Source organism: Acomys russatus, chromosome 20 (assembly GCF_903995435.1).
Source record: "Acomys russatus chromosome 20, mAcoRus1.1, whole genome shotgun sequence".
NCBI classification, from domain to species: domain Eukaryota; kingdom Metazoa; phylum Chordata; class Mammalia; order Rodentia; family Muridae; genus Acomys; species Acomys russatus.
Window position 1 is genome coordinate 28,680,315 of NC_067156.1, and position 21,971 is coordinate 28,702,285.

The following is a 21,971-nucleotide window of genomic DNA, read 5'->3' on the forward strand; positions in this document are numbered from 1 at the left end:
AATGTCTGTCCTTGTGGTTGAGGTGTGTTTCTTGAATGCAGAGGAATGTTGGGTCATGTTTATGCATCCACTCCGTTAGTCTGTGTCTTTTTATTGGAGAATTGACGTTGAGAGATATTAATGACCAGTGATTGCTAAGTCCCTTCATTTTTGGTATTTGTAACAGTTGAGATTTTGTGAGGTTGTGATTTTGTAATGGTATAGTTACCTATTTCCTATGTAGTTTTGGTTGTAGTTTGACCAGTTGGGGTGGAGTTTTCCTTATAACTTCTATAAAGCCGGATTTGTGGCTAGGTACTGTTTGAATTTGTTTTTGTCATGAAATAACTTGTCATCTCCTTCAATGGTTATTGATAACTTTGCTGGATATAGTAGTCTTGCCTAGTATCTGTGTTCTCTTAGGGTTTGCAGCACCTCTGTCCAGGCCCTTCTGGCTTTCATGGTCTCTGCTGAGAAGTGAGGAGTAATTCTGATAGGTTTGCCTTCATATGTCACTCAGCCTTTTTCTCTTGCTGCTTTCAATATTTTTTCCTTGTTCTGTCTATTTTGTGTTGTTATTATTATGAGGCGGGAAGATTTTCTTTTCAGATCTATTCTATTTGGTGTTCTGTAGGCCTCTTGTATACTCATATACATCTCCTTCTTCAAATTGGGGAAATTTTCTTCCATTATTCTATTAAAGATATGTTCTGGGCTGTGGAGTCGGCAATCTTCTCTTTTCTCTATCCCTATTATTCTCAAGTTTCGTCTTTTCATGTTGTCTTTTAATTGTTGAATGCTCTGTGTCAGGAACTTTTCAGATTTAGCGTTTCCCTGAATGGTTGTTTCCAGTTCTGCGATTGTATCTTCAAGTCCAGATATTCGTTCTTCCATTTCTTGCAATCTGTTAGATAAGGCCACCTCTGAGATGCTTGCTTTCTTCTTTGATGCCTCTTGATCACGTTTTTCTTCTGTGTGTTCCTGCATCATAGCTTCCATTTTTATCTTCATGTCTTGGACTGTTTTAATGATTTCCATCACCTGGTTATTTATATTTTTCTGAAATTCTTCAAGTGCCTCTTTATATGACTCTTTTAACTCTTAATCCCTCTTGTTTGCCTCCTCCTGCATTTGTTTACAGATTTTATTCGTTTCTTCCATTATCATCTTCTTTACTAAGGACTTAAGGTCATTTTCTTACCTATCCATTGCTGTTAGATTCTCTAGGTTGTTTTCATTGGGAATGTCGGGATCCGGAGATGCCAAACTATTTTGGTTTTTGTTAGTGTTCTTTCGCTGTCCTCTTGTCATTTTGATGGCTCTGATGTTAGAAGGTATTTTGTAGTGACCTTCGCTGGTTGAGAGTGGTTAATTGATGACTGATTATAGGTCAGGTGCTCTTGCCTGTGGGGATCAGGGAGTATTTCCATGGAACAGGTAGGTGATCCGGTTTCACTCCTGGTGATTTTCCTCTGCACTGTTGGCTCCAGGCTGAGTCAGCCAGAGTAGATATCTGTTTGGGCTTTACTGCTGTAATTCAGATCGGCAGTTTTGGGACCTAGAATAAGGTCCGCACACAAGCGTTCTGGTTGTGTAAGTTGATCCCAGCTGCCTGTCCTTCCTGTGGCTTTGTAGTCAACACTCCAGGTAGTTCAGATCATCTGGTGGTGCAGCTGTCTTTTAGCTCTGTCTCTGTACCCTGTAGCGGTGTCCAACCTCTCCCAGAACTATATTCCTGGAGGGACCAAGGTCGCTCTTGGTCAGCAATTAGACACTGCAAGCAAAACCCACTTTTCATCTCCCTATAATGTGAGAGTACCTGCCTTGTTGGGGCCAGGAGCCCCAGCTAGGCTCTCTAGTTCGGGGAGTGCAGGGCCAGAGCCTTGCAGTTGAAAGGTTAGTGAGACTAGGGTTGCAGAGCTCTGGTGGTCGCCCGTGGAACCAAATCTTCCCACCGGGCTATGTCGCTCCACTCACGCTCTAGGTCAGCAATTAGACACTGCAAACATGACCCACCCATGTCTCCCAGGTCTCATCTCCCGATAATGTGAGAGTGCCTGCCTTGCTCAGGGCCCGGAGCCCGAGCTAGGCTCTCTCGTTCCAGGAGTGCAGGGCCAGAGCCTTGCAGCTGGGAGGTTAGTGAGACTAGGGTTGCAGAGCTCTGGCGGTCACCCGCGGAACCAGATCTTCCCGCCGTGCTATGTCGCTCCACTCACACTCTAGGTCAGCAATTAGACATTGCAAACACGACCCATCCACATCTTGTCTCCCGATAATGTGAGAGTGCCTGCCTTGCTTGGGCCAGGATCCCTAGCTGGACTCTCTCGTTCGGGGAGCAGGGAGCGCAGGGCCAGTGCCTTGCAGCTGGGCGGTTAGGAAGACTAGGGTTGCAGAGCTCTGGCGGTCACCCGCGGAACCAGATCTTCCCGCTGGGCTATGTCGCTCTACTCATACTCTAGGTCAGCAATTAGACACTGCAAACATGACCCATCCACGTCTTGTCTCCTGATAATGTGAGAGTGCCTGCCTTGCTCGGGCCAGGATCCCCAGATGGGCTCTCTCGTTCGGGGATCAGGGAGCGCAGGGCCAGTGCCTTGCGGCTGGGTAGGAACAATAGGGTTGCAGAGCTCTGGCGGAAGTCTGCGGAACCAGGTCTTCCCGCAGGGCTAAGATGTTCAGCTATCTCTCTAGGCAAGACACACGTCTCCTGATGGGTCTGTGGAAACAGTTCAAGCTGATTTCTCACTGCCGCTGTTTGCAGACTCAGTCCGCTGTGTTTGGTGTTAGGTTTGGCCCCAGATGTCCAGCGAGCTGCAGCCCCACTTTAGCTGTCTCTGTTGGGTCCCTCCGCCTGTGTTTCCACTCGGCCTAGGCGGGTGACCTCCGCAGTTTGGGGTGGTGTGGAAGGAGGAATCCTAGGGCAGATTCACCCTCTTCACTGAGACTCCTCTGGCTGGGGACTCTGGAAAATCCCCTCCCCAAACAACGAGTCTGTGCTTTATATACAGGCTGCAGTTTGCATGTGGATTCCCTTTCGAAGTTTGGGGAGTGCGTTTAGCACTTCAGGGATGTTGCTTGACCCAGGGGGGTAGGCCCCCTGTTTGGTCTGCGGCCTTTGGGGCCCCACTCACCTACGGTTCTCAAAGTCCAGCAATCTGTTGCTCCACTTATGTCTCTGATCTCCTCGGAGTAGATCAGGTACGTGGCTTATTGGTCGGCGCCATCTTGGAATCTCCTCCAATCCTTTTTTTTTACTATGTTATTTAATTTTCTCAGGTGTATAGTTATAGTGGTAGAAAGTGTTGGTTGTCAACTTGACTGCATCTGGAATAAACTAAAACCCAGATGCTGGGCACACCTGTGAGGAATTTTCTTAATCAGAAGCAGAAAGACCACCCTATATCTGGTCCTCACCTCTGTGTGGCAGCCCAGGTAAAGGGCAGGGAAGAAGGCAGCTTTACTTTTTGCCTCCTTGCCATCACTCTCTGTGGTAAGTTGGTCTATCCCCTCACTGGGCCTGGTATTAAATCCTTCTTCAGCGTTCCAACACAGACTGAAGCCCAGCAGCTCTCCAGAAATCCTTTAGGATGCCAGCACCAGCAGGCCACTGCTAAGACATCTGATGGTGCAAACTGAGCAGCTCTCTTCCAGGAGATATGGGCAAGCTGGACTGCCTGGAAACAGCAGAAGCCAGACCAGCTATCAGACTCTTGATCTCTTCTGTTGTGAGACAGCCGTCATTGGAGTATTGGACCACATCTATCTATCTATCTATCTATCTATCTATCTATCTATCTATCTATCCTGTCAGTTCTGTTCCTTTAGAACATCCTGACTAAAACAATGTATCTCTATGGTAGAAGTAAACAACTTGGTCTCTAGGAAGTCCCTGAAACTAACCAGATTCATTAGGCCTCTTTTTTCTTTTTAAACTGGTAAGAAGGAAAGGATTTTTAAATTAACTTATTCAGATTACATCTCAATTGTTATCTCCTTGCTTGTCTCTTCTCGTTTCTCCCCCTCCTTTTCCCTACTCCCCTCCCCTAGGTCTGTGACATAAGGGGACCTCCTCCCCCACCATATGGTCACAGCCTATCAAGTCTCATCTTGGAAGCCTGCCTATTCTTTGTCTGAGTGCCACCAGATCTCCCCACCAAGGGGAAGTGGTCAAATATGGGTCACCAGAGTGCATGTCAGAGTCAGTCCCTGAGGCTTCCTCTTTCTAAGAATGTATAACAAGTAAGCACCTCTAGGAGATTTGGGCAAGCTGGGCTGCCTAGAATCAGCAGAAACCAGACCAGCTACCTGGAAAAGGCTTTGACAATCTAAATTGTCAATCTAAAAATCTGCTGGGCGGTCTGTAAGTTGTCCATTGAGCTCCAGGTTTCTAGCTCAAATGGCCTATTACCCCTGTTGGAATGAACTTTGATGATGTAGCTGTCTTTGAGTCATTTCTGTTTCTTTTTGCTTTGATTTTTCTTTTCTTTTCTTTTTTCAAGACCGTGTTTCTCTGTATAGCTCTGGCTGTCCTGGAACTTGCTCTGTAGGCCAGGCTGGCATCAAACTCATAGAGAGCCTCCTGTCTCTGCTTCCCAAGTGCTGGGAAGCATGTGCCACCACAGCCCAACTCATTTCTGTTTGACTAATTCTTTACCATAGTCATGTAAGCAACTCCAGTAAAATTCATAGTCTTCTCCAGGGAAGAGCAAACCAATCGAGTTTTCATTGCTGAATAGTCAACTCTGAACACATGTGCATACAACATTATATGGACTGAGTTTTATATAAAAATATATATATGGGGGGGGGACTCCATCGATTGGGATCTTCTGTTGCCCTATTCCTCCCTCATATGGTCCAGTAAATCACACTCCTCCAACCTTGCCTCCTTGGAAGAAAGTCTCCACTTTCCTGGAATTCCTGAGGATTGCCCCAACCCCCTCACCTGGAGCCACCAGCCCCCAAATCCAGCAGGTGGCAGACATGTAATTTTCCTTCCCCTGCAATCTTTAAAAACCATGCCCCCTAATAGTTGGGGTGAGACTTCTTCTGGCCTCATCCCTTGAGGCTGCTGAACTTGCCCAGGAGCCTCAGTTCCTTTTTATACTTTTAATCTGGTTTCGATTGGCTTATTTCATAGGCAGAGATAGCCCATTATATCCTGTCCAGTCCACGCCCCTCTGGGCCCTCATTAGTTGGCTCTTTTGTTCTTCTTGTAGAACTCTTGTCACTTCTAGGTCCTTTTATCCTTTCCACCCCCACCCTGTCCACTATTCCACTAGATGCCCGATGCTTTGCCCAGTGTTTGGCTGTGAGTCTCAGCATCTGTTTTGAACTGCTACATGGTATAGCCTCTCAGAGGATAATTCTGCTAGGCTCCTGTCTACAACCATAGTAGAGTATCTTTAATAGTGTCAAGAGTTGGCTCCCTCCCATGGGTGGGTCTGAATTGGGCCAGGCATTGGTTGGACACTCCCTCAATTTCTGCTCAATCTGCTCTGTCTTTATCCCTGCACATCTTGTAGGCAGGGTAAATTTTGGACCAAAGTTTTTGTGGGTGGGTGGGTTGGTGTTCTCCTCTATCCCCTAGGAGTCTTAGGTAGTTAGAGGGTGTCCTCTTCAATCTCCATGGTAGCTGTCATTAGGAGTCTTAACTATAGCTCCCCTCATATCTGCCCAGAGGCCCATTCTGATTTAGGTTTCATGCTTGTCACAGAGATGCTCTGACCCACAGTTTCTCTTTTCTCTGCAGGTCTTCTGTCCTCCTGCCCCTGCTCTCCCAAGGTCTGATCTCCACCCTTATTTCTCTCTGCATTCCTTTTCCTACCTTGTTCCCACACCACAAACTGTGTCTATTCTATTTCCCCTTCTGACCAGAACACTTTTTAAAATAGTCATTGGCCACTTATATTTCCTATTTTGAGAACTATCTGATCACTTCACCAGTCCACTTGTGGTTTGTCAGTTTGAGTTCTTTTAGCTGTTTAATTTTTTATTCCTGTATGTATTCTAGATGTCAACCTCCTGCCTCAGATCTAGCACAGGAAATACATGCAAGAGTCATTGAATGAAATGATCTGTGCAAGGTGGCTCACACCTTTAACTCCAGCACTCAGGAGGTAGAGGCTGTTAGATCTCTGAGTTCAAGTCTAGCCTGGTTTACAGAGCAAGTTCTAGGACAGCCAGGGCTACACAGACAATTCTTATCTCAAAACAAAAACCAAACCAAACCAAAACAACAACCAAACCAAACCAATGAACCGAACAAAACAAAATAAAACAAAACAACCATGAAATTGGAAAGGTTCTGCAGAGGAAAGTCTGAGCAGAGCGAGCTGTCTGCTTACAGATTGGGAAAAACCTTGCCAATTGTACTCAGAAACTAATCTCTAGTGCTCATGTTGCATCACTATTTCTTGGTAGATTTATTTCCCAAACTCGAGAGTAAGCCAGCCATTTGAAACAACAGGTAACCAAAACTCTGCTGAAAGTTGATGTCTTGTGCTGGCCACATTGACTCTTACTCTCTCAGATACTCTGTGTCACTCAACTACATTAAAGAACTGCCAAGGCTTACTTATCTGAAGTCAACCTTCTCAATGGTCAGGATAGTCTTAATAATTATAGGATCTTCTGAGCAGCTGCAATGGGAAGAGTATCTGGGATTCTCTTGACTCCAGGATGCTCACACACACCATATGGCACTGTGAGTGTTTCACAGTTCCTTGGGTACATGATATTGTCAGTCTTTGGAAATTATCCTTCTTTCTCTGAACGTCTCCTGATGAAATATGCCTTAGCTGTCTTCTATTTATCTTTCTGATCTTTCCATGTGACAGGGAGCATATGTTGCCATACATGAGTCAAAGAGTTTCTCCCAGGCAATGAGTATTTGCTGATCTGCTCTTCTTAGACTACACCCTTAGGGAAATTTGGAGAGGTTACAGTGAAACATGCCTGTTACTATCCATCATCTTCCTTGGCATTTTCTAAAATCAACAGCATTTTGGATCACACACCTTTAGCCATCTTAACCCAGAGTCCCCTGGCACACAAGTAATGACAAGAACGGGGACCTGGTGAGATACATAAACAGACTAAGAAGGGCCACGTCAATGGCTCTTACTCGGAAATGGATGGAAACCGAATATGCCTCAGCCACATGATCTGCTGCAGCAATGGACTAATACTTACATACATATATAAGATATTCCTAAGGTCCCCAGTCCCCTTGGAAATCAGACTAGCCTGGAACAATTCTAAATAAATTCTAGATGAGTGTCTCTTTGACTTCCATCCCAGGAAATGTATAGAGGTGCAAGACGTCACTTTCTTCAATTCATCAATATTTGATAATGGACACTTCAAGCTAAGTATGATGCTTTTTAGAGTTTCAGCAAATAACTTTGTCTTTAGTAAGCTTTTTTCTTCCATGGAACAACTTCCTCCCCCTCCTCCCCCTCCTCCCCCTCCTCCCCCTCCTCTGCCTCCTCTCCCTCCTCTCCCTCCTCCCCCTCCTCCCCCTCCTCCCCTTCCTCTCCCCCTCTCCTCCTCCTCCCCTCCTCCCCCTCCTCCCCCCTCCCCTCCTCCCCCTCCTCCCCCTCCTTCATCTCTTTTCTACTTCTTCACAGAAATCATTCTTTTTATTTCCACACATCAGCTACTTCCCAAATTATTTCTTGTCTTAGTCCCTTCTGTGTGACCAAAAGCAACTTGGGAAGGAAAGAGTTTATTTTGCTCACATTTCATCATTACAAGCAATGAAGGCAGGTAGTCCTGCAGGGCAGGAACCTGGAGGCAGAAGCTGATGCAGAGGCCATGGAGGGGTGCTGCTAACCAGTTTGCTTAGTCTGCTTTCTTATAGAACTCAGGGCCACCAGCTCAGGGGTGGCAGCTACCCACAATGGGCTGAGCCCTCGCTCAATGATTATTAATTAAGAAAATGCCTTGCAGCCTGATCTTATGCAGACATTTTCTCAATCAAGGCTCCCTCCTTTCTGATGATGCTAGGTTGTGTCAAGTTGACATACAGCTAGCCAGGACACTCCCCTTCCCTCGTTAAAGTGTTTCAACTACTAGAAACAGTTTTATTGACAGCCAGGAACCTGTATTGTCTTTCCCTCATTATCCAGTTCATTTGAAAGATACACTCAGCTGGACATTATGGAACACATCTGTAATTTCAGTCACTCACAGGCATAATCAAGAGAATTCCAAGTTCAAAGCCAGCCATGGCTGCATAGTGAGACCCCAAAGCAGGTAGGACAAAAACCAAAAGAAAAAACTGGGAGCTGCGAGTTTGCCTTAGAGGCAGAGTGTTTGCATAACATGCATAGGTCCTGTGTTTGATGGGGAATGGAGGAGGCAGAGGAAGAGGAGGAGGAAACAATGGAAGTTGTATTTATTCAACTTCATTTTCAAAATGTACAATCCTAACTTTCATCATTTGTTCCGGAAAAGCTTCTTTATTTTGAACAGAGTCTTAAAACATGACTTTTCTTCTGTTATAGAAATGTGTATTTCCCTACCAGCTCTTCAGTCCACTACTGCGAGCAACGTGGCCTTCCTCCCTTAACAACAGTGCTTTATTCACAACAGCATCTCAGTGACCACTGATTCGGAAGAGCTTTATTCTAGAGCTTTATTCTAGCCAGAAGGACCATGCAATACAGACTGTTTCTATTTTTGTTTGTATTCTGAGAGTAGAGTCCAAGAATGTTTTGAGGAAGAATTACCTCGTATGAACTGTTATGTTACTTCAAACTGTTAGCTGGATCTGAGGTGTAAGTGGAGGCCCACAAAGGGCTTTCCCCCCTAACTTGACTGTTCAAGGCTCACCTAAACTCTTTAACGTGAGGCTTTACACTAACAGTAAATGACTCTGTTTTTACCATTGTGCTTTGCTTCTGATATAGCAAATCACTTGCTAGGATACATTGTAAGACTTGGTAGCCATGTTTTATATTCATCTCACCGTCACTCATCAGATCTCATTAAGGGGAGATAATAGCAAAGAAAGCAGAGGCCATCCAAGGTCAGATTCTTCCTTCCCCGTCCTACTCAATTGTCTACAACCAAAGGCTGCATATGGCATTGGGCATGTTCAAGGAAGGAAGAGGCAGGTCTCAGGATTCCTAGACATTTCAGCACTTCTCTGCTGGCACAATCTCCCCCTGGGCTTATGAAATTCTGGCCCATTCAGTTTTGTGTTTCAACTAACTGCTGCTGTACTGGATGCAACATCGGCACTTAAAGGCTACATGTGGAATGTGACCTGCCCTGGTCAAAGATAGTGCTGTTTTCCATTTTAGCCAGTAGGAGATGGATTGTTTTCAGTCCTCTATTCTGTTTCTCTGTCTCTCTCACAAGAACCTAAATTTTCTATAAACTAAAAAATTGTTCAAATGAACATTAGTCATTACCTGGCATTTCATGCAACTGAGAGCAAAGATCTTGAAAGCAGAATTGCATTTCAGTCTTGAAGCACTTTTATAATTTCCTCCTGCCTCTACTGGAGTCTGACAATGAGCTCAGCTGAATGAATGCTGATGGCAGCTATTACATAGCCATGAGAGCTGTAGTGTGTGCCTGAGGACCCTACGTGCACTGTAATATTTAATCTGCACCACACACCTGTGAGGCAGGCCTTCTTATTGCCGTTCTGCTCTAGCTGGGAGACTGAGTCCCCTGCTCTAAGTCAGGGTTCCAGCTTAGCAGAACATGAGGAGGGCTAAGGACCACGGCAAAGCCTCCATAACAGCGGTGCTATAGTGATGGTGATCACACCAAAGTGCCCGAGATGCCCAACACAATGAGTACTGTGTACAGCACCTTAGCACGAGTGGGTTATGAGGCCAGTTTTCTTTCTGAGAGTGAAGACATCATAAAAGCTCTCTCTGCTGGATGGGAGAGGGAACTTAAGAGTGTGCTAGGTCTGGGAAGTGACTACATTATTCCCAAATTAAAACTGTCCCTTTTTAAATATATCTTGAGCAATTCAGTTATAAATGGTATAGAAATGCATGGAATGGGGTATAGAAATAAGATACATGACTTTAATTTACATAATGAGTATTTTGATGTGCTACATGCTCAAATATTACAAAGAGCAGGGTGAAACCGTCATCCTTGCTCTTGCTCTAAGAGCAATCTGTTGCTATCTGTTGTTTGGCCTTTGGGCTGCACTTCCCATCCCACAATGTTTCAGTGGAGAACTGCCAGAAGGAATAATAACACCAGCAGTGTGATCTGCTAACACAAAGGACAGGAATACACTCACAGCCTAGACTTGGCTTGTTGCCTTTTGTTGAGGCACCAAACAGCCGGCCTTGCTGACAGCCTCCAGGAGACACTTGCTTACTTTAGCTCTACTTAGGTCTCTCACCATCCTATGCTTCCTCCAAGCCTCTTATCTCTTCCATCTCACTCTCTTTGTTGGTGTCCTGTGACAGAGGGAGTAGGGTGTACCACATACCTGGGAGATTAGCTTTAGGCCTACTGATCTCTCTGTGAATAGGCTTCAGGCCAGTCTCAAACCAAACTCCTGTCCACTCCTGAACCAACAGAGGCCCAGATTATCCTGATTTCTTGAGGTTCAAGGTAGATTAGCATGTAGATATTACCAAAGATGGCTAGCAAAGCAGCTGACAATTATGAGCCATTTGCTATAGTAAAGGAATCCACTCACCACAGAACTATAATGTAATAGTGTAAATATAGAACATTCATTGTGCTAAAATTGGCACCACGTTTCATGTGTTATGGACAAACCATAGGTCCTAAGATCAGGTGAACTCTTGAATGCTTTGTTTTTCAGTCCTCAGAACATGTCTCTGAGGGTTGTAAGTATAATTTCATTTCAAAATGGACGGCTGCAATAAAAACAGAGGTGTCAGGACACGTGAATCTCTGCTTCCCATTTCTCATTTTCTTCAGCTTTCTCTTAGATCCTCTGTCTGTCCAGATATCAAAAGCAAATTTTTACGTTGATGTTAATACGCTAGGCATCACCAGTCCATTCTGTAACATCAGTTAAGAACTCCTTGTTCCTGCTTAGAAGATGGCAGAGAAGTCTTCGCTAGCCATTTACCCTGCAGGTGACTGATATGAAGAATATATAAAGAACTCAATGCCCCTAATAACAAAAGTACAAATAATCCAATCAACAAATGATCAAATTGTCTGAACAGATACTTCTCAAGAAAAGTACATCTGACCAATAATGTACCAAAATCAAACTGACACTGATAGTCCTCCTCACTCCAGTTAGATGACTATTACCAACAGACAAATGATAAGTGTTGGTGAGGATGTAGAGAAAAAGGAACAAATATGGACTGGTGGTGGGAGTGGGAATCAATTTAGTTATTACAGAAAACATGGGAGTTCCCTATGAAACTAAAAATAGAACTGCGGTTTGATGCTGCTGTACCACTCCTGGGGATATAGCAGATGGCATCTTGTCCACACTCAATAGGGACAACTACACATCCATTTTCATTGTCATGCTATTCATAGGAGCCAGGTTATGGACTCAGCTTAAGTGTCTATCAACAAATGAATGGATACACACACACACACACATCACATCACACTGGAGTTTTATGTATCCAAAAAATGAATAATGTGCTATTTGCTATAAAATGTATGGAACTAGAGGTCATCATGTTAAGTGAAATAAACCAGACTTAGAAAAAACTTTATCATGTTTTCCATTATATGCAGAACCTAGGCTAAGAAAGTAAAAAGCATTTAAAAAAGATGACCTGGAAATAAAAGGACTATTAGTAAGGGGTAAGCAGACTTGGGAAAAGGGAGAAAGAGGAAAGGTTTAGAAGGTAGAGACAAGCAAAGTACAAAGTGCATGGATAGAAACACTGGTAAAGCCACATCTATCTGTCTACCAAAATATATAACATTTTCAAATGAATAGTTGGTCTGAACATAACATGACGAAGACCAATTAGCAGGACTCTCTCTCTCTCTCTCTCTCTCTCTCTCTCTCTCTCTCTCTCTCTCTCTGGCTTTTTGAGATAATGTCTCACTCTGGCTGGTCTTGAACTCACAAAGATCTACCTGTCTCTGCTTCCCAAGTGTTGGGGTTAAAGGTATGTGCCACCACAGGAGACCAGAATTCTCTTTTTAATTTAGAACAGTTTTCTTTGAAATTGTAGTCTTTTAGCTTTGCAATTTAAGTTATTATTAGAAACTCTTTAAAATGACTTTGGTCATTAAAATGTAAAATCATTTTGAAATTTTTATTTCCTTATCAGCTATCCTCTCTACCCCTAGTCTAGAATACATAATGAACAGAATATTTTAACACCTAGCTCTGAAGCAATGGTCATAATGTACTGATCCACTTTTTAAAAGTAAAGCACAAATGCTCAAAATGAGGATGTATCTCAGAGGTAGAGTTTTTGCTGTCCACATGTGAAAGTACATTCATACTACCATGCACACACACACACACACACACACACACACACACACACACACACCACTGGCTAGGTGTAGTGGTGCCTGCAATCTCAGCCCCTGGAAGAAGAGGAAGGAGAACTGGGGAGTCAAAGTTAACGTTGGATACACAGCAGTTTGAGGCCAGCCTGGGCTAAGTAAGGCCTTGTGTCAATGTCAACAGCAGCAACAAAAGTCAAGCATACACGTGTTTTCTTATTCACCCGAACCCGTACTTCAGGCAACATAGATCCAGACCCACTCTTTCCCAGGACCTGGTGGAAATGAAATGCTTACTTGGTTATCATAGTGAATAACGAATACAAAATAAATTCAGTTCACTATAAAAACTTAAAAATAGATAACATTTTTAGCTTAGCTAAATTTCCAGATACAAAACTGTGCTGATAGTTTCGGACACTAGGTGGGGATATAAGCTCATCACATAATAAGCATTTCCTTAATTGGTCCAGCTTTCAAATCAAGGCGTTGGAGACTGGGGAGAGCAGGTTAATGCATTAGGTAAAGCAGCAAAGTCAAGTATAATCAGGTGTTGGAGAGTGAGGCAATGCCCTGAATGTGTTTAGTAACCCAATGGTTATTGACAGGAAAGATTGTTAAACACACACACACAAACACACACACACACACACACACACACACACACACACACTTCAAGTCTGCTGCTGAAAGATGTTCAACCTAATTCATGGAGCGAAAGTGACCCTGAACATACGCGCATCTCCTCACATGTCGTCAGTTCACATACTCCCTCCCATGTATTAATTTTCAGCTTTTAAATTATCAGGTGTGTGGGATGGTGCATACCTCACCTGTATTCTACATTGATGAATAAGTGTGTTCTTATTAGGTGTGTGAGCCCAGGACCTTGGCATTTTTAAGGGAAATGGTGGACTTACTGTAAGCGGTTGGCTGGGCCATTATTGACTGGAAGGCTCGACTGGAAGCACTTCCTTAGTGTATTACGTTGCCCTGGAAATGCCTTCTCGAAACTCTTAATGGTGCACTTAAGGGAGCCCTCTGGGACAGGAGTAAAACGTCTCTTAGCAGGCGTGTCTTCCACAGGAGTACTCTTGGGATGGGTTGGGACGGGCAGGCACATCCAAGAGAGTCTCAGTGAGGAAGCACCTTCAGAACAGGTTGCAGGTAGCAGTTTCTTTCAGGTAAGTCAATACAGCGACTTACTGTTAAAACTCCTAGCCTTTTAGGATATTTGAATAATCATTCTGAGAGAGAACCTTCAATCCTGCATGTGTGAGTGTGTGTGTGTGTGTGTGTGTGTGTGTGTGTGTGTGTGTGTTGGCTGAAGGAATAAAGGGGAAAGGGTATTTGAGTGAATATGACTGTAATCAAAAGATAACCCAATTAAAATATAACCCAAACACTTGTAACTTGAACATTCCAATGGTTTAGAGGGAGACACGCGCCCTTCTGCAGAGTCATGCATTTGAAGAGTTCGTCCGGAGGTTTTTCAAATGAAAATCACTGCCAGGGTGGAGGGTAATTGATGGGGGTGGGGGTGGGGGGGTGGGGAGGTGGGGCTGCGGTGGAGGTGAAAAGAAGGAAAAAAAGAGCAGAGGCAGCCTGTGCAAACTCCAGACCACAGCCTGGATGAGGGGCCCCCAGTGCTGTGCAGCGTCCCCACCCTGCGCCAGCAGCCACTGCCTCTGGTTCTGTGCCCACCGCGGGCGCACGTCCCCGTCAGCGCTGGCAACCTGTCACCGGCGAGGACGTGACTCCGAGCTGCCTCCGCTCTTTCCCAGCCCTATTCCTTTAAGATGATGTAATAGTCATTTCCCTGGATGGTTTCTTGCCTGCGCTGCTCACACAACAGCATCCGAACTGCTCCTGGCACCGTGGGACCTCCCAGCGGCGAAGCCTGAGCCCCACAGGCATCTCCCAACCGCCCGGGCTTTTTCTCTTTCCCACCTGGCGGGGACATGGGCGTCCCTTTGCCCTTGCCGGCAGGTGGGGTGGCTACTGAAACCCTAGCGGGGCGCATCTGTCTGACTCTCTGCCTCTGGGCTCTCTGAACGCCTCTGAGTCGAGGAACCTCTTGCAACTCCCCCAGGTGTAAAGGATCTGTTGGAAAGGTTTGAATTTCGGGTTTTCTCTTTTTGCTGCTGAAGCTTTGGTTGATTTTTCCTCCTCTGCTTCACTTCTTCGACTCAGCCTCCTTCTCTTGGTTCAACTTTTTTTTTCTCGATCAGTCTGTTTTAACTAGAGATTGGAAGTGAATCCATACACACACGCATACACACATAGAAACGTACATCTACGAGTGAAGTGCGGGACTCATTATTTTCCGAGAGCACATCTCCGCGGTACTTTTCATTGATGCCTCTGTCCTTTACCTGTGTGGGATTTGACAAGACGTCCAGACTCAGTGTGGCGGGTGGTTTCTGATTGCTCTGGAAAACGTTATTTCTTCGCAAAAACTGAGTCTCCAGCACTCTCTCCAAGGTAAGTGCAGAGACTCAGTGCTTTCTGTTCTGCTGTAAACGGGCTCTCTTCGGCAACTGAAAATCGCATATGCCTTTACTTCAGATTTGCATACAGGGTCGATTTGAACAGCAGGTGCTTGAGACAGTGGCTTATGGATAAACTTAAAGACTCAGTACAGTCCGAGGGAAGAACGGACTCAGTTAAGGAGTGATTAAAGTCAGTAGTTGCAGGCTGCTTATGTAAAAATAATCTCCTCTCCTTCCTGCCATTTCCCTCTCCCTCTCTCCCTCTCTCCCTCTCTCCTCTCCCCAGAGGTCTCTCCTTTTCTGACTCATTCTGGGTCTGAGGGAATTATTTTTCTCTTTTTCCTTAGACTGAGTAACTGGGCACTTGGCCTTCTTGCCTACTGGGCCTAATGGAAGATCGAAGGCAGACAATCTGACTGTTACAGTCTGTGAAGTAAGAGCTCCCTAGCAGCCAGCTTTAAACTTCCTGTCCAGCATTACTTCACCTGTGGACTCTCTTAAAATTGGCTTTGTTGGGGGAATAAAAAGGAAACCAGTGGAAGTATTTTTTTTTTCCTTAAAAACAAGGTAGGACCTCCCCCACCCCTCACAAGTGGATGCAAAGTCTAAACTGTAAGTCTGTTGGATTGCGCCTTTAATTCCAGGAAGCTGCAGAAGAAAGGGACAATGGCTCTGAGTGGGAACTGTAGTCGTTATTATCCTCGGGACCAAGGGGCTGCGATTCCCAACTCTTTCCCCGAAGTCATAGAGCTGAATGTCGGGGGCCAGGTTTACTTCACTCGCCATTCCACTTTAATAAGCATACCCCATTCTCTCTTGTGGAAAATGTTTTCCCCAAAGAGAGACACGGCTAACGATCTAGCCAAGGACTCCAAGGGAAGGTTTTTCATCGACAGAGATGGCTTCCTGTTCCGTTATATTCTGGACTATCTCAGGGACAGGCAGGTGGTCCTGCCAGATCACTTTCCGGAAAGGGGAAGGCTGAAAAGAGAAGCTGAGTATTTCCAGCTCCCCGACCTCGTCAAACTCCTGGCTCCCGAGGAAGTCAAGCAGAGCCCTGATGAGTTCTGCCACAGCGACTTTGAGGATGCCTCCCAAGGAAGCGACACAAGAATCTGTCCCCCTTCTTCCCTGCTCCCACATGACCGCAAGTGGGGTTTTATTACTGTGGGTTACAGAGGATCCTGTACCTTGGGCAGAGAGGGGCAAGCAGATGCCAAGTTTCGGAGAGTTCCCCGGATTTTGGTTTGTGGAAGGATTTCCTTGGCAAAAGAAGTCTTTGGAGAAACTTTGAATGAAAGTAGAGACCCTGACCGAGCCCCAGAAAGATACACCTCCAGATTTTATCTCAAGTTCAAACACCTGGAAAGAGCTTTTGATATGTTGTCAGAGTGTGGATTCCACATGGTGGCCTGTAACTCCTCCGTGACAGCATCTTTTGTCAACCAGTACACAGAAGACAAGATCTGGTCGAGCTACACCGAATACGTCTTCTATCGTAAGTAGGAAGGCTTCTGCTTGTTTTTATGGATACCAGTTCTCTTCACAGATGGATATGGTCTCTGTTTCATTAGCATATAAGGATACTGGTTTGGGATTGCAGTCATGGTAAAACTCTGGTTAGAGAGAGTCCTGGATGCTACAATTCAGTTCTTATGCCTTACCTGGGGATTCTTCTATCAAGGAAGAATCTTCTGGTTTTTTGGGTTTTTTTGTTTTTTGTTTTCCTAATAAGATCACAGTTTTCCAATGAGGCCACAGGATAGTCAGCCACTTCAATAATCAGAAGGGACCCATGATGTTGGGATAATTGATACACAAGCATGCGTGACTTTTTCTACATCGTGATTTGGGAAGGTGAGATTGCCCATTACAATTTGGCTGTTGGCTTCACAGGGTCTGGAATTTTGCAGAGTCAGAATGGATGAGGGACTACTGCCAATTCTTTCAGCTAAACTCTTGGGGTCTGTTAAGCTGATTGCTGCAGGCTTGCTTTCATTACTGGCTTTCAGAACACAAATGGACGGTATACAGAGTGATGTGGTCCTGGCTAGATGGCAGTGCAGACTGCTGAAAAGCACCCTGTTTCCCCCAGGTCTGAAATTTACTTTTATGGGCCTTGCAAATCTGTTGTTTTGGTTCTTTAACATTTTCTACTGAGACTGGAGTTGTGATGCAGGTTTAATTAAGCTGAACTTTGTTTAAGAGCCATCTAAAAGGAACTGGATCACTGAGAATTGCCAACACCTCAGATACCACGGTGATAGAATTCCTGATATAAAAAAATAAATAAATCAGTATGGGTATGTGAGGCAATTATCAGAACCCTCAAGTAGGGCTCTCCAAGTCTGTTCTTTGGCTTAAATGGAGACTTATTGTCTGCACAGTTCTGTTTAATGAAAAGATGTTCTAAAATACAAGCCATTGGTCTTTAGAAGAAGAATAGTAATTCGGTCTGTGTGCTTGGTGCTTGATTTAACTGCCGATTTTCAATAGGATTTGGGCTTCAGTGTTGAGTTTGTCCCACAAGGACTGTTTTCTCAGTACTAGCATTCCTTCTTCTGCTGCTGGTTTTAAAGAAACTTCAGAACTCAGGATTAAGATGTCTACATATATTTAAACACAAAGAGAAAGCCGAGTTTCTTAGAACAGGCTTTTGCTTATAGCTGTGACTCTACATTTGGAGTTGGTACAGGTAGAGAAGCCAACAGGAAGCAGGGTTTCTCCAAACTGGGTCATCATAGGTGTGTTCGGAACTGAGGATGTGCATGGATTGCATACACAAGATGCCATGAAGAAAAAACTAAACCAGTCCCAGGAGTTTACTGATGCATATGGAGTAGCAAACGCTATTTGGTTCAGTGGCCCTAGTTGTGGTCTTTGTAATCAGTATCTTCTTTTAGGCTGGATCTTAATCAACCAACACTTCTTTCTTCTGTCTGGCAGAGTTCCTATGGATACAAGAGACGCGATTCCAGATTTTTTCTATTTTTTAAATTATAATTTATCCATAGTGCATCCTGATTATAATCCCCTCGCTCTTATCTTCCTGTTCCCAGCCTCTCCCCCTCTTCTGCCCTATTCATCTCCCCTAGACTTCTGATAGGTGGGGTCCTACTTCCCCACCAGATCTCATCTGGATAGCCTGCATCCCTTTGCCTCTGGGTTCCCACAGGGCTTCTCTGCCAAGGAGTAGTGATCAAATCGCAGACACCTGAGTTCGTGTCAGATTCTAGATTTTAAACCTTCTATGAGGAGCTGGAGCTATCTGTGGTCCTATAGGACATAGACCTTTTTCAAACTTCTGGGGGAAGTGTGGTTTAGTTCAAATGTAGGTTTGCACACTTGACTTTTAATCAATTACCCTCCTAATTGATGCATGTGCTGTCTAGGTCAGTGGTGTTTCTGTGTCCATCCAGGGCTTATCTGCCTGACACTATGCCCTCTTTAAAATGCTCTGGAAATGTCCCAGTCGCCTGCCTGCTGCTTCTTTTGTTGGGCCATTGAGGAGTGCTTTGCTCTTCATATTTCTATGGATAGGCTAGCACAAATGTGCAGGGCTTCGTACTAGCAGTATAGATTTTGCAAATCATAGACTTCCCTTTTGTACCCAGCATCCAGAGCTAGGTATTAACTCTTCCTCTGTCTTAGGGCCAATAAAACTGACAGCTGGCTTTCTAGGGTGCATAACAGCTTCCGTGCAGCTGCTTAGCCATAATTATTTAATTAGAAGCTGCCAACTGTGCCTATATAAGCATTAATTCATCAAGCTGTTGTGCTCCGCTTAATGGGCTGAAACTGTGGGAAGTTCTCTAGAGCATGGAGTTGACTGCATGCAAAGTTGCTGTACTCAGAGGCACTTATTTTCTCCCTGAAGTTTGTGGTAGTAAATTCACACACACACACACACACACACACACACACACACACACACACCTTATATAAAAGGAATTAACTCTAAGCAACCAAATTTTTAATATCTCAGGAATCATGCAAAATCACATTGCCTGGATCCACATCACATTAAAAAACAAACTGAAGGAACTAATGCATTGCTTTTGGTGGCTGACTGCCACAGGAAGCAAATATTCCCCAAGGTCCCCTGTGTGCCTATTTCCCTGTTTGCTTATTTTTTACTCAAGTCTTGCAAGAGAAAAATTCCATCCATCAGCAGGTTAGATGAATTCCATTCTTGCCTCTGTTCACCTCTCATGTAGCTCAGAACTGAGGGTCAGCATCGGTTAATCCTGAGTGTTTGTCAACATAAGAAGTCACCTAGTATCTGCAAGTGTAAAGAGAAAGAGGGACTGAAGAAACTTGGCTGCCTCAGTCACTAAAGCCTGAGTATGACAGGGACATAAAAAAGAAGTGTCTGTGCTAGAGTTGACTCAGAATATTTTAGGCATGTTCTTTATTTAAAACCATGAAAAGGTGTCTTTTCACCTCACCAGTCTTACCTCCTTGTTCTTCAAGTATCCCACAACAGGCAGTACCATAAACAGCTGACAGTGCTCCCTGGATCACCTCTAAAGTGTCGTTTCAGTAATTTGGAAACCACAGGCCCTAATCTAATAAAATCACAAGTGCACAGAAAGGAAGGAACACTGGCTTTGCAGGACTTTTTAAGGAGAGGGTGGGAAGATCAAATGCTACACATGTTTTCTGATCCTCAAGAGTAACTTCCGGTGAGTGTCTGAAAGCATGATGGTTGTAAAAACATTTGCATCTAGTAAAGCAACCTGACTGCAAATATGGACTTTAGTTCATGAGGCAGCCCTTTACCTACGTACATATATATTTTGAGCTCTATGAATTGTGCATATAGTTACCAGCAACCATCTTTTGCATAAATGACTGCACATGGGTGGGCATGTTTTAACCTTTATACATTTCACTTTATTTCCTTAAATTTAAAGGGTTACATGCACAAAAAGTCTCAAAATTTTAATATATATGTGCCTACCTACCTACATACATGCATACATTAATGCTTGCTGCTTAAGAAAAGAACGTATCAAAAAGTAGACCACACAGCCATTTTCCACTTAGAATGCAATTTAGACCTTGTCCTGAGAAGCAGTGCTTGTAGCCACTGTGAATAATTTCTGCAGTGTTGACGACAAAGCTTCAAATAAAGGCTGTGCTTGCACAGGAAAACAAGTGCATCTCTCCCTAAGTGATGGCAGTTCCTTTCCTCTTGATTATCTGGCAGATATCAGTGATAACTTGTTTTTATTCCTCATAGAGACACAGTGTTGGCATATTCAAATGAGCCAGAATGTAGCCCAAATTGTGAGGTAAAAAAGGCTTGCTCTGTGTTATCTCTTCTTCCTGGGACCATTTTTCCTGCCCTTTCAACTTAGGTGTTTTCTTGTCTTCTTTTTGAAGCTCCTCCAGGTGTCAAGGTCTGTCTCTCCATGCTAGAACTAACATTTGTTGTCAGGAAAACTTCAGTACCATCATTATATAGAGAATGCTCTCAAGATATGGTATTGCTTTTCCCAGAACTGTCTGAACATGAGAGAACGTTCAGTAGTTGTGTATCAGGCATCATTTTACTCTGAAAGTAATGTTCTTAAGACTCCAAGTTTCTTAATTTCAAAATAAAAACAAACCACAATTTATTCAGGTCTAAGGGTTTATGATGAAATCAGCCTAGATCTATCTGGTCAATGCCAGGCAGCTAGTGGAGGGCAAAATACAGGAGGGATGACCTTGTTTTCTTCTTATTCCTTTACAATGTTGTATGCTGAGAAATCGGCTCCCTAGAGCAGTGAAATAAGCATGCTAGTAATATGTTTTTATACTGCTTTCACTTCTTTGCCAAATAATATCTGCTACCTGACTTCAATCCCTTCTGTCAGGTGACAAAGATACATTATTCCCAGGACTATGACTTTACTGAGTGAATTGGGCAGCAAGAAAAACGTCAGTGTGTGAGAAGCAAGGGAATAGGTCACGTCTGTAACATTGCTTTGAAGGGTCCTGAAAAGTTAAGAATATGTGCACAATTGGAAAGAGAGGGTCAAATATTACTGACAGTTTAATGAGACTTAGGTCTTCTCAAATAAACTGGAAATGCAGAAAGGCGAGAGCACAGTAAAATGAAAAACGCCTCCAACCATGTCCGAACAGAAAACATGGAGAGGAAGGACTGCATGGTCACCGTGGACCCAACTTCCTGAAAACCATTCTCCTAAAACTGATAGACAAGCTCTTCTTCGTTACTCACACTTGCTTTTCTTTTTTGGTCTTTGCTCTATAGCTTTTCTTAAATCTCATAGTCTTGAGCAGTTTGTTAATTTTTTATTGTAGAAATATTTCAAATGTAAACCAATGGAGAAAGTGTATGAAAAGCTTCAATTTGACCAACACCCGTCTCTTGATGCTTGCAACTGTTGTCATGAGGTAACAGCTTTGAGGGTAAATCCCAGACACTGGTCTTGTGGCTCATTGCCAGGTACTATAGCTAACATTTTGACAAGTAGATTAATTTTTAAAAAAATACACAATACAATTATTGTACAAAAAATAAATATCTTTGCTATTACATGTCTAGCCAGTGTTCAAATTTTTCTAATTCCCCCTCCCACATTATCTTAGCTGTTTTTTTGTGAATCAGTACCCATATGAGCAAATCTACTATGCTTGGTTGATGCATTTTCTTATACTCTTTAATAATTTAATAACATGTCATGTAACTTCTGTGCAGTCAGTTGGTTGGGAACTATTAACTTGTTAGATGTAGATGTTGGGGTTGGTCAGTTCAGTTTCAGTATTTCTGGCCAGTCTTCTTCATTGTTTATGTCAAGTGCAGTTTTAATTTGTATAGGTAGACTGAAAAGCTACATGTTATGGAGGTAAAGTAAGGGTACCTTTTTACCATTAACTTTTATATTCCTTATATGAGTAGATAGTCCTGGGACCTTATTTTCTCTGTTTTCCAAGTCATTACAAAGGGCAACATATTTTTACTTCTAATCATTTAGGGGACATCTAGTACTCTGTGGTTTTTGTCATCTTTGGATCAGAATGCCTTTAGAG

The 21,971-nt window shown here is 43.8% G+C and overlaps 1 protein-coding gene across 2 annotated transcripts in view; it reads left to right on the top strand.

Moving 5' to 3' along the window:
* The first annotated feature begins 13,520 nt into the window (after positions 1–13,520).
* Positions 13,521–21,971, top strand: part of Kctd16 (potassium channel tetramerization domain containing 16) — a 261,259-nt gene continuing 252,808 nt past the window's right edge. The window contains exons 1-2 of one of the 2 annotated variants that reach the window (XM_051163901.1): positions 13,521–13,619; positions 15,275–16,425. In XM_051163901.1, the coding sequence (XP_051019858.1) occupies positions 15,594–16,425 (832 nt within the window). In that variant the 5' untranslated portion in view covers positions 13,521–13,619; positions 15,275–15,593. Of the gene's footprint in view, positions 13,620–14,127; positions 14,920–15,274; positions 16,426–21,971 lie in introns of those variants that run through there. The other variant, XM_051163899.1, reaches the window with a different exon arrangement.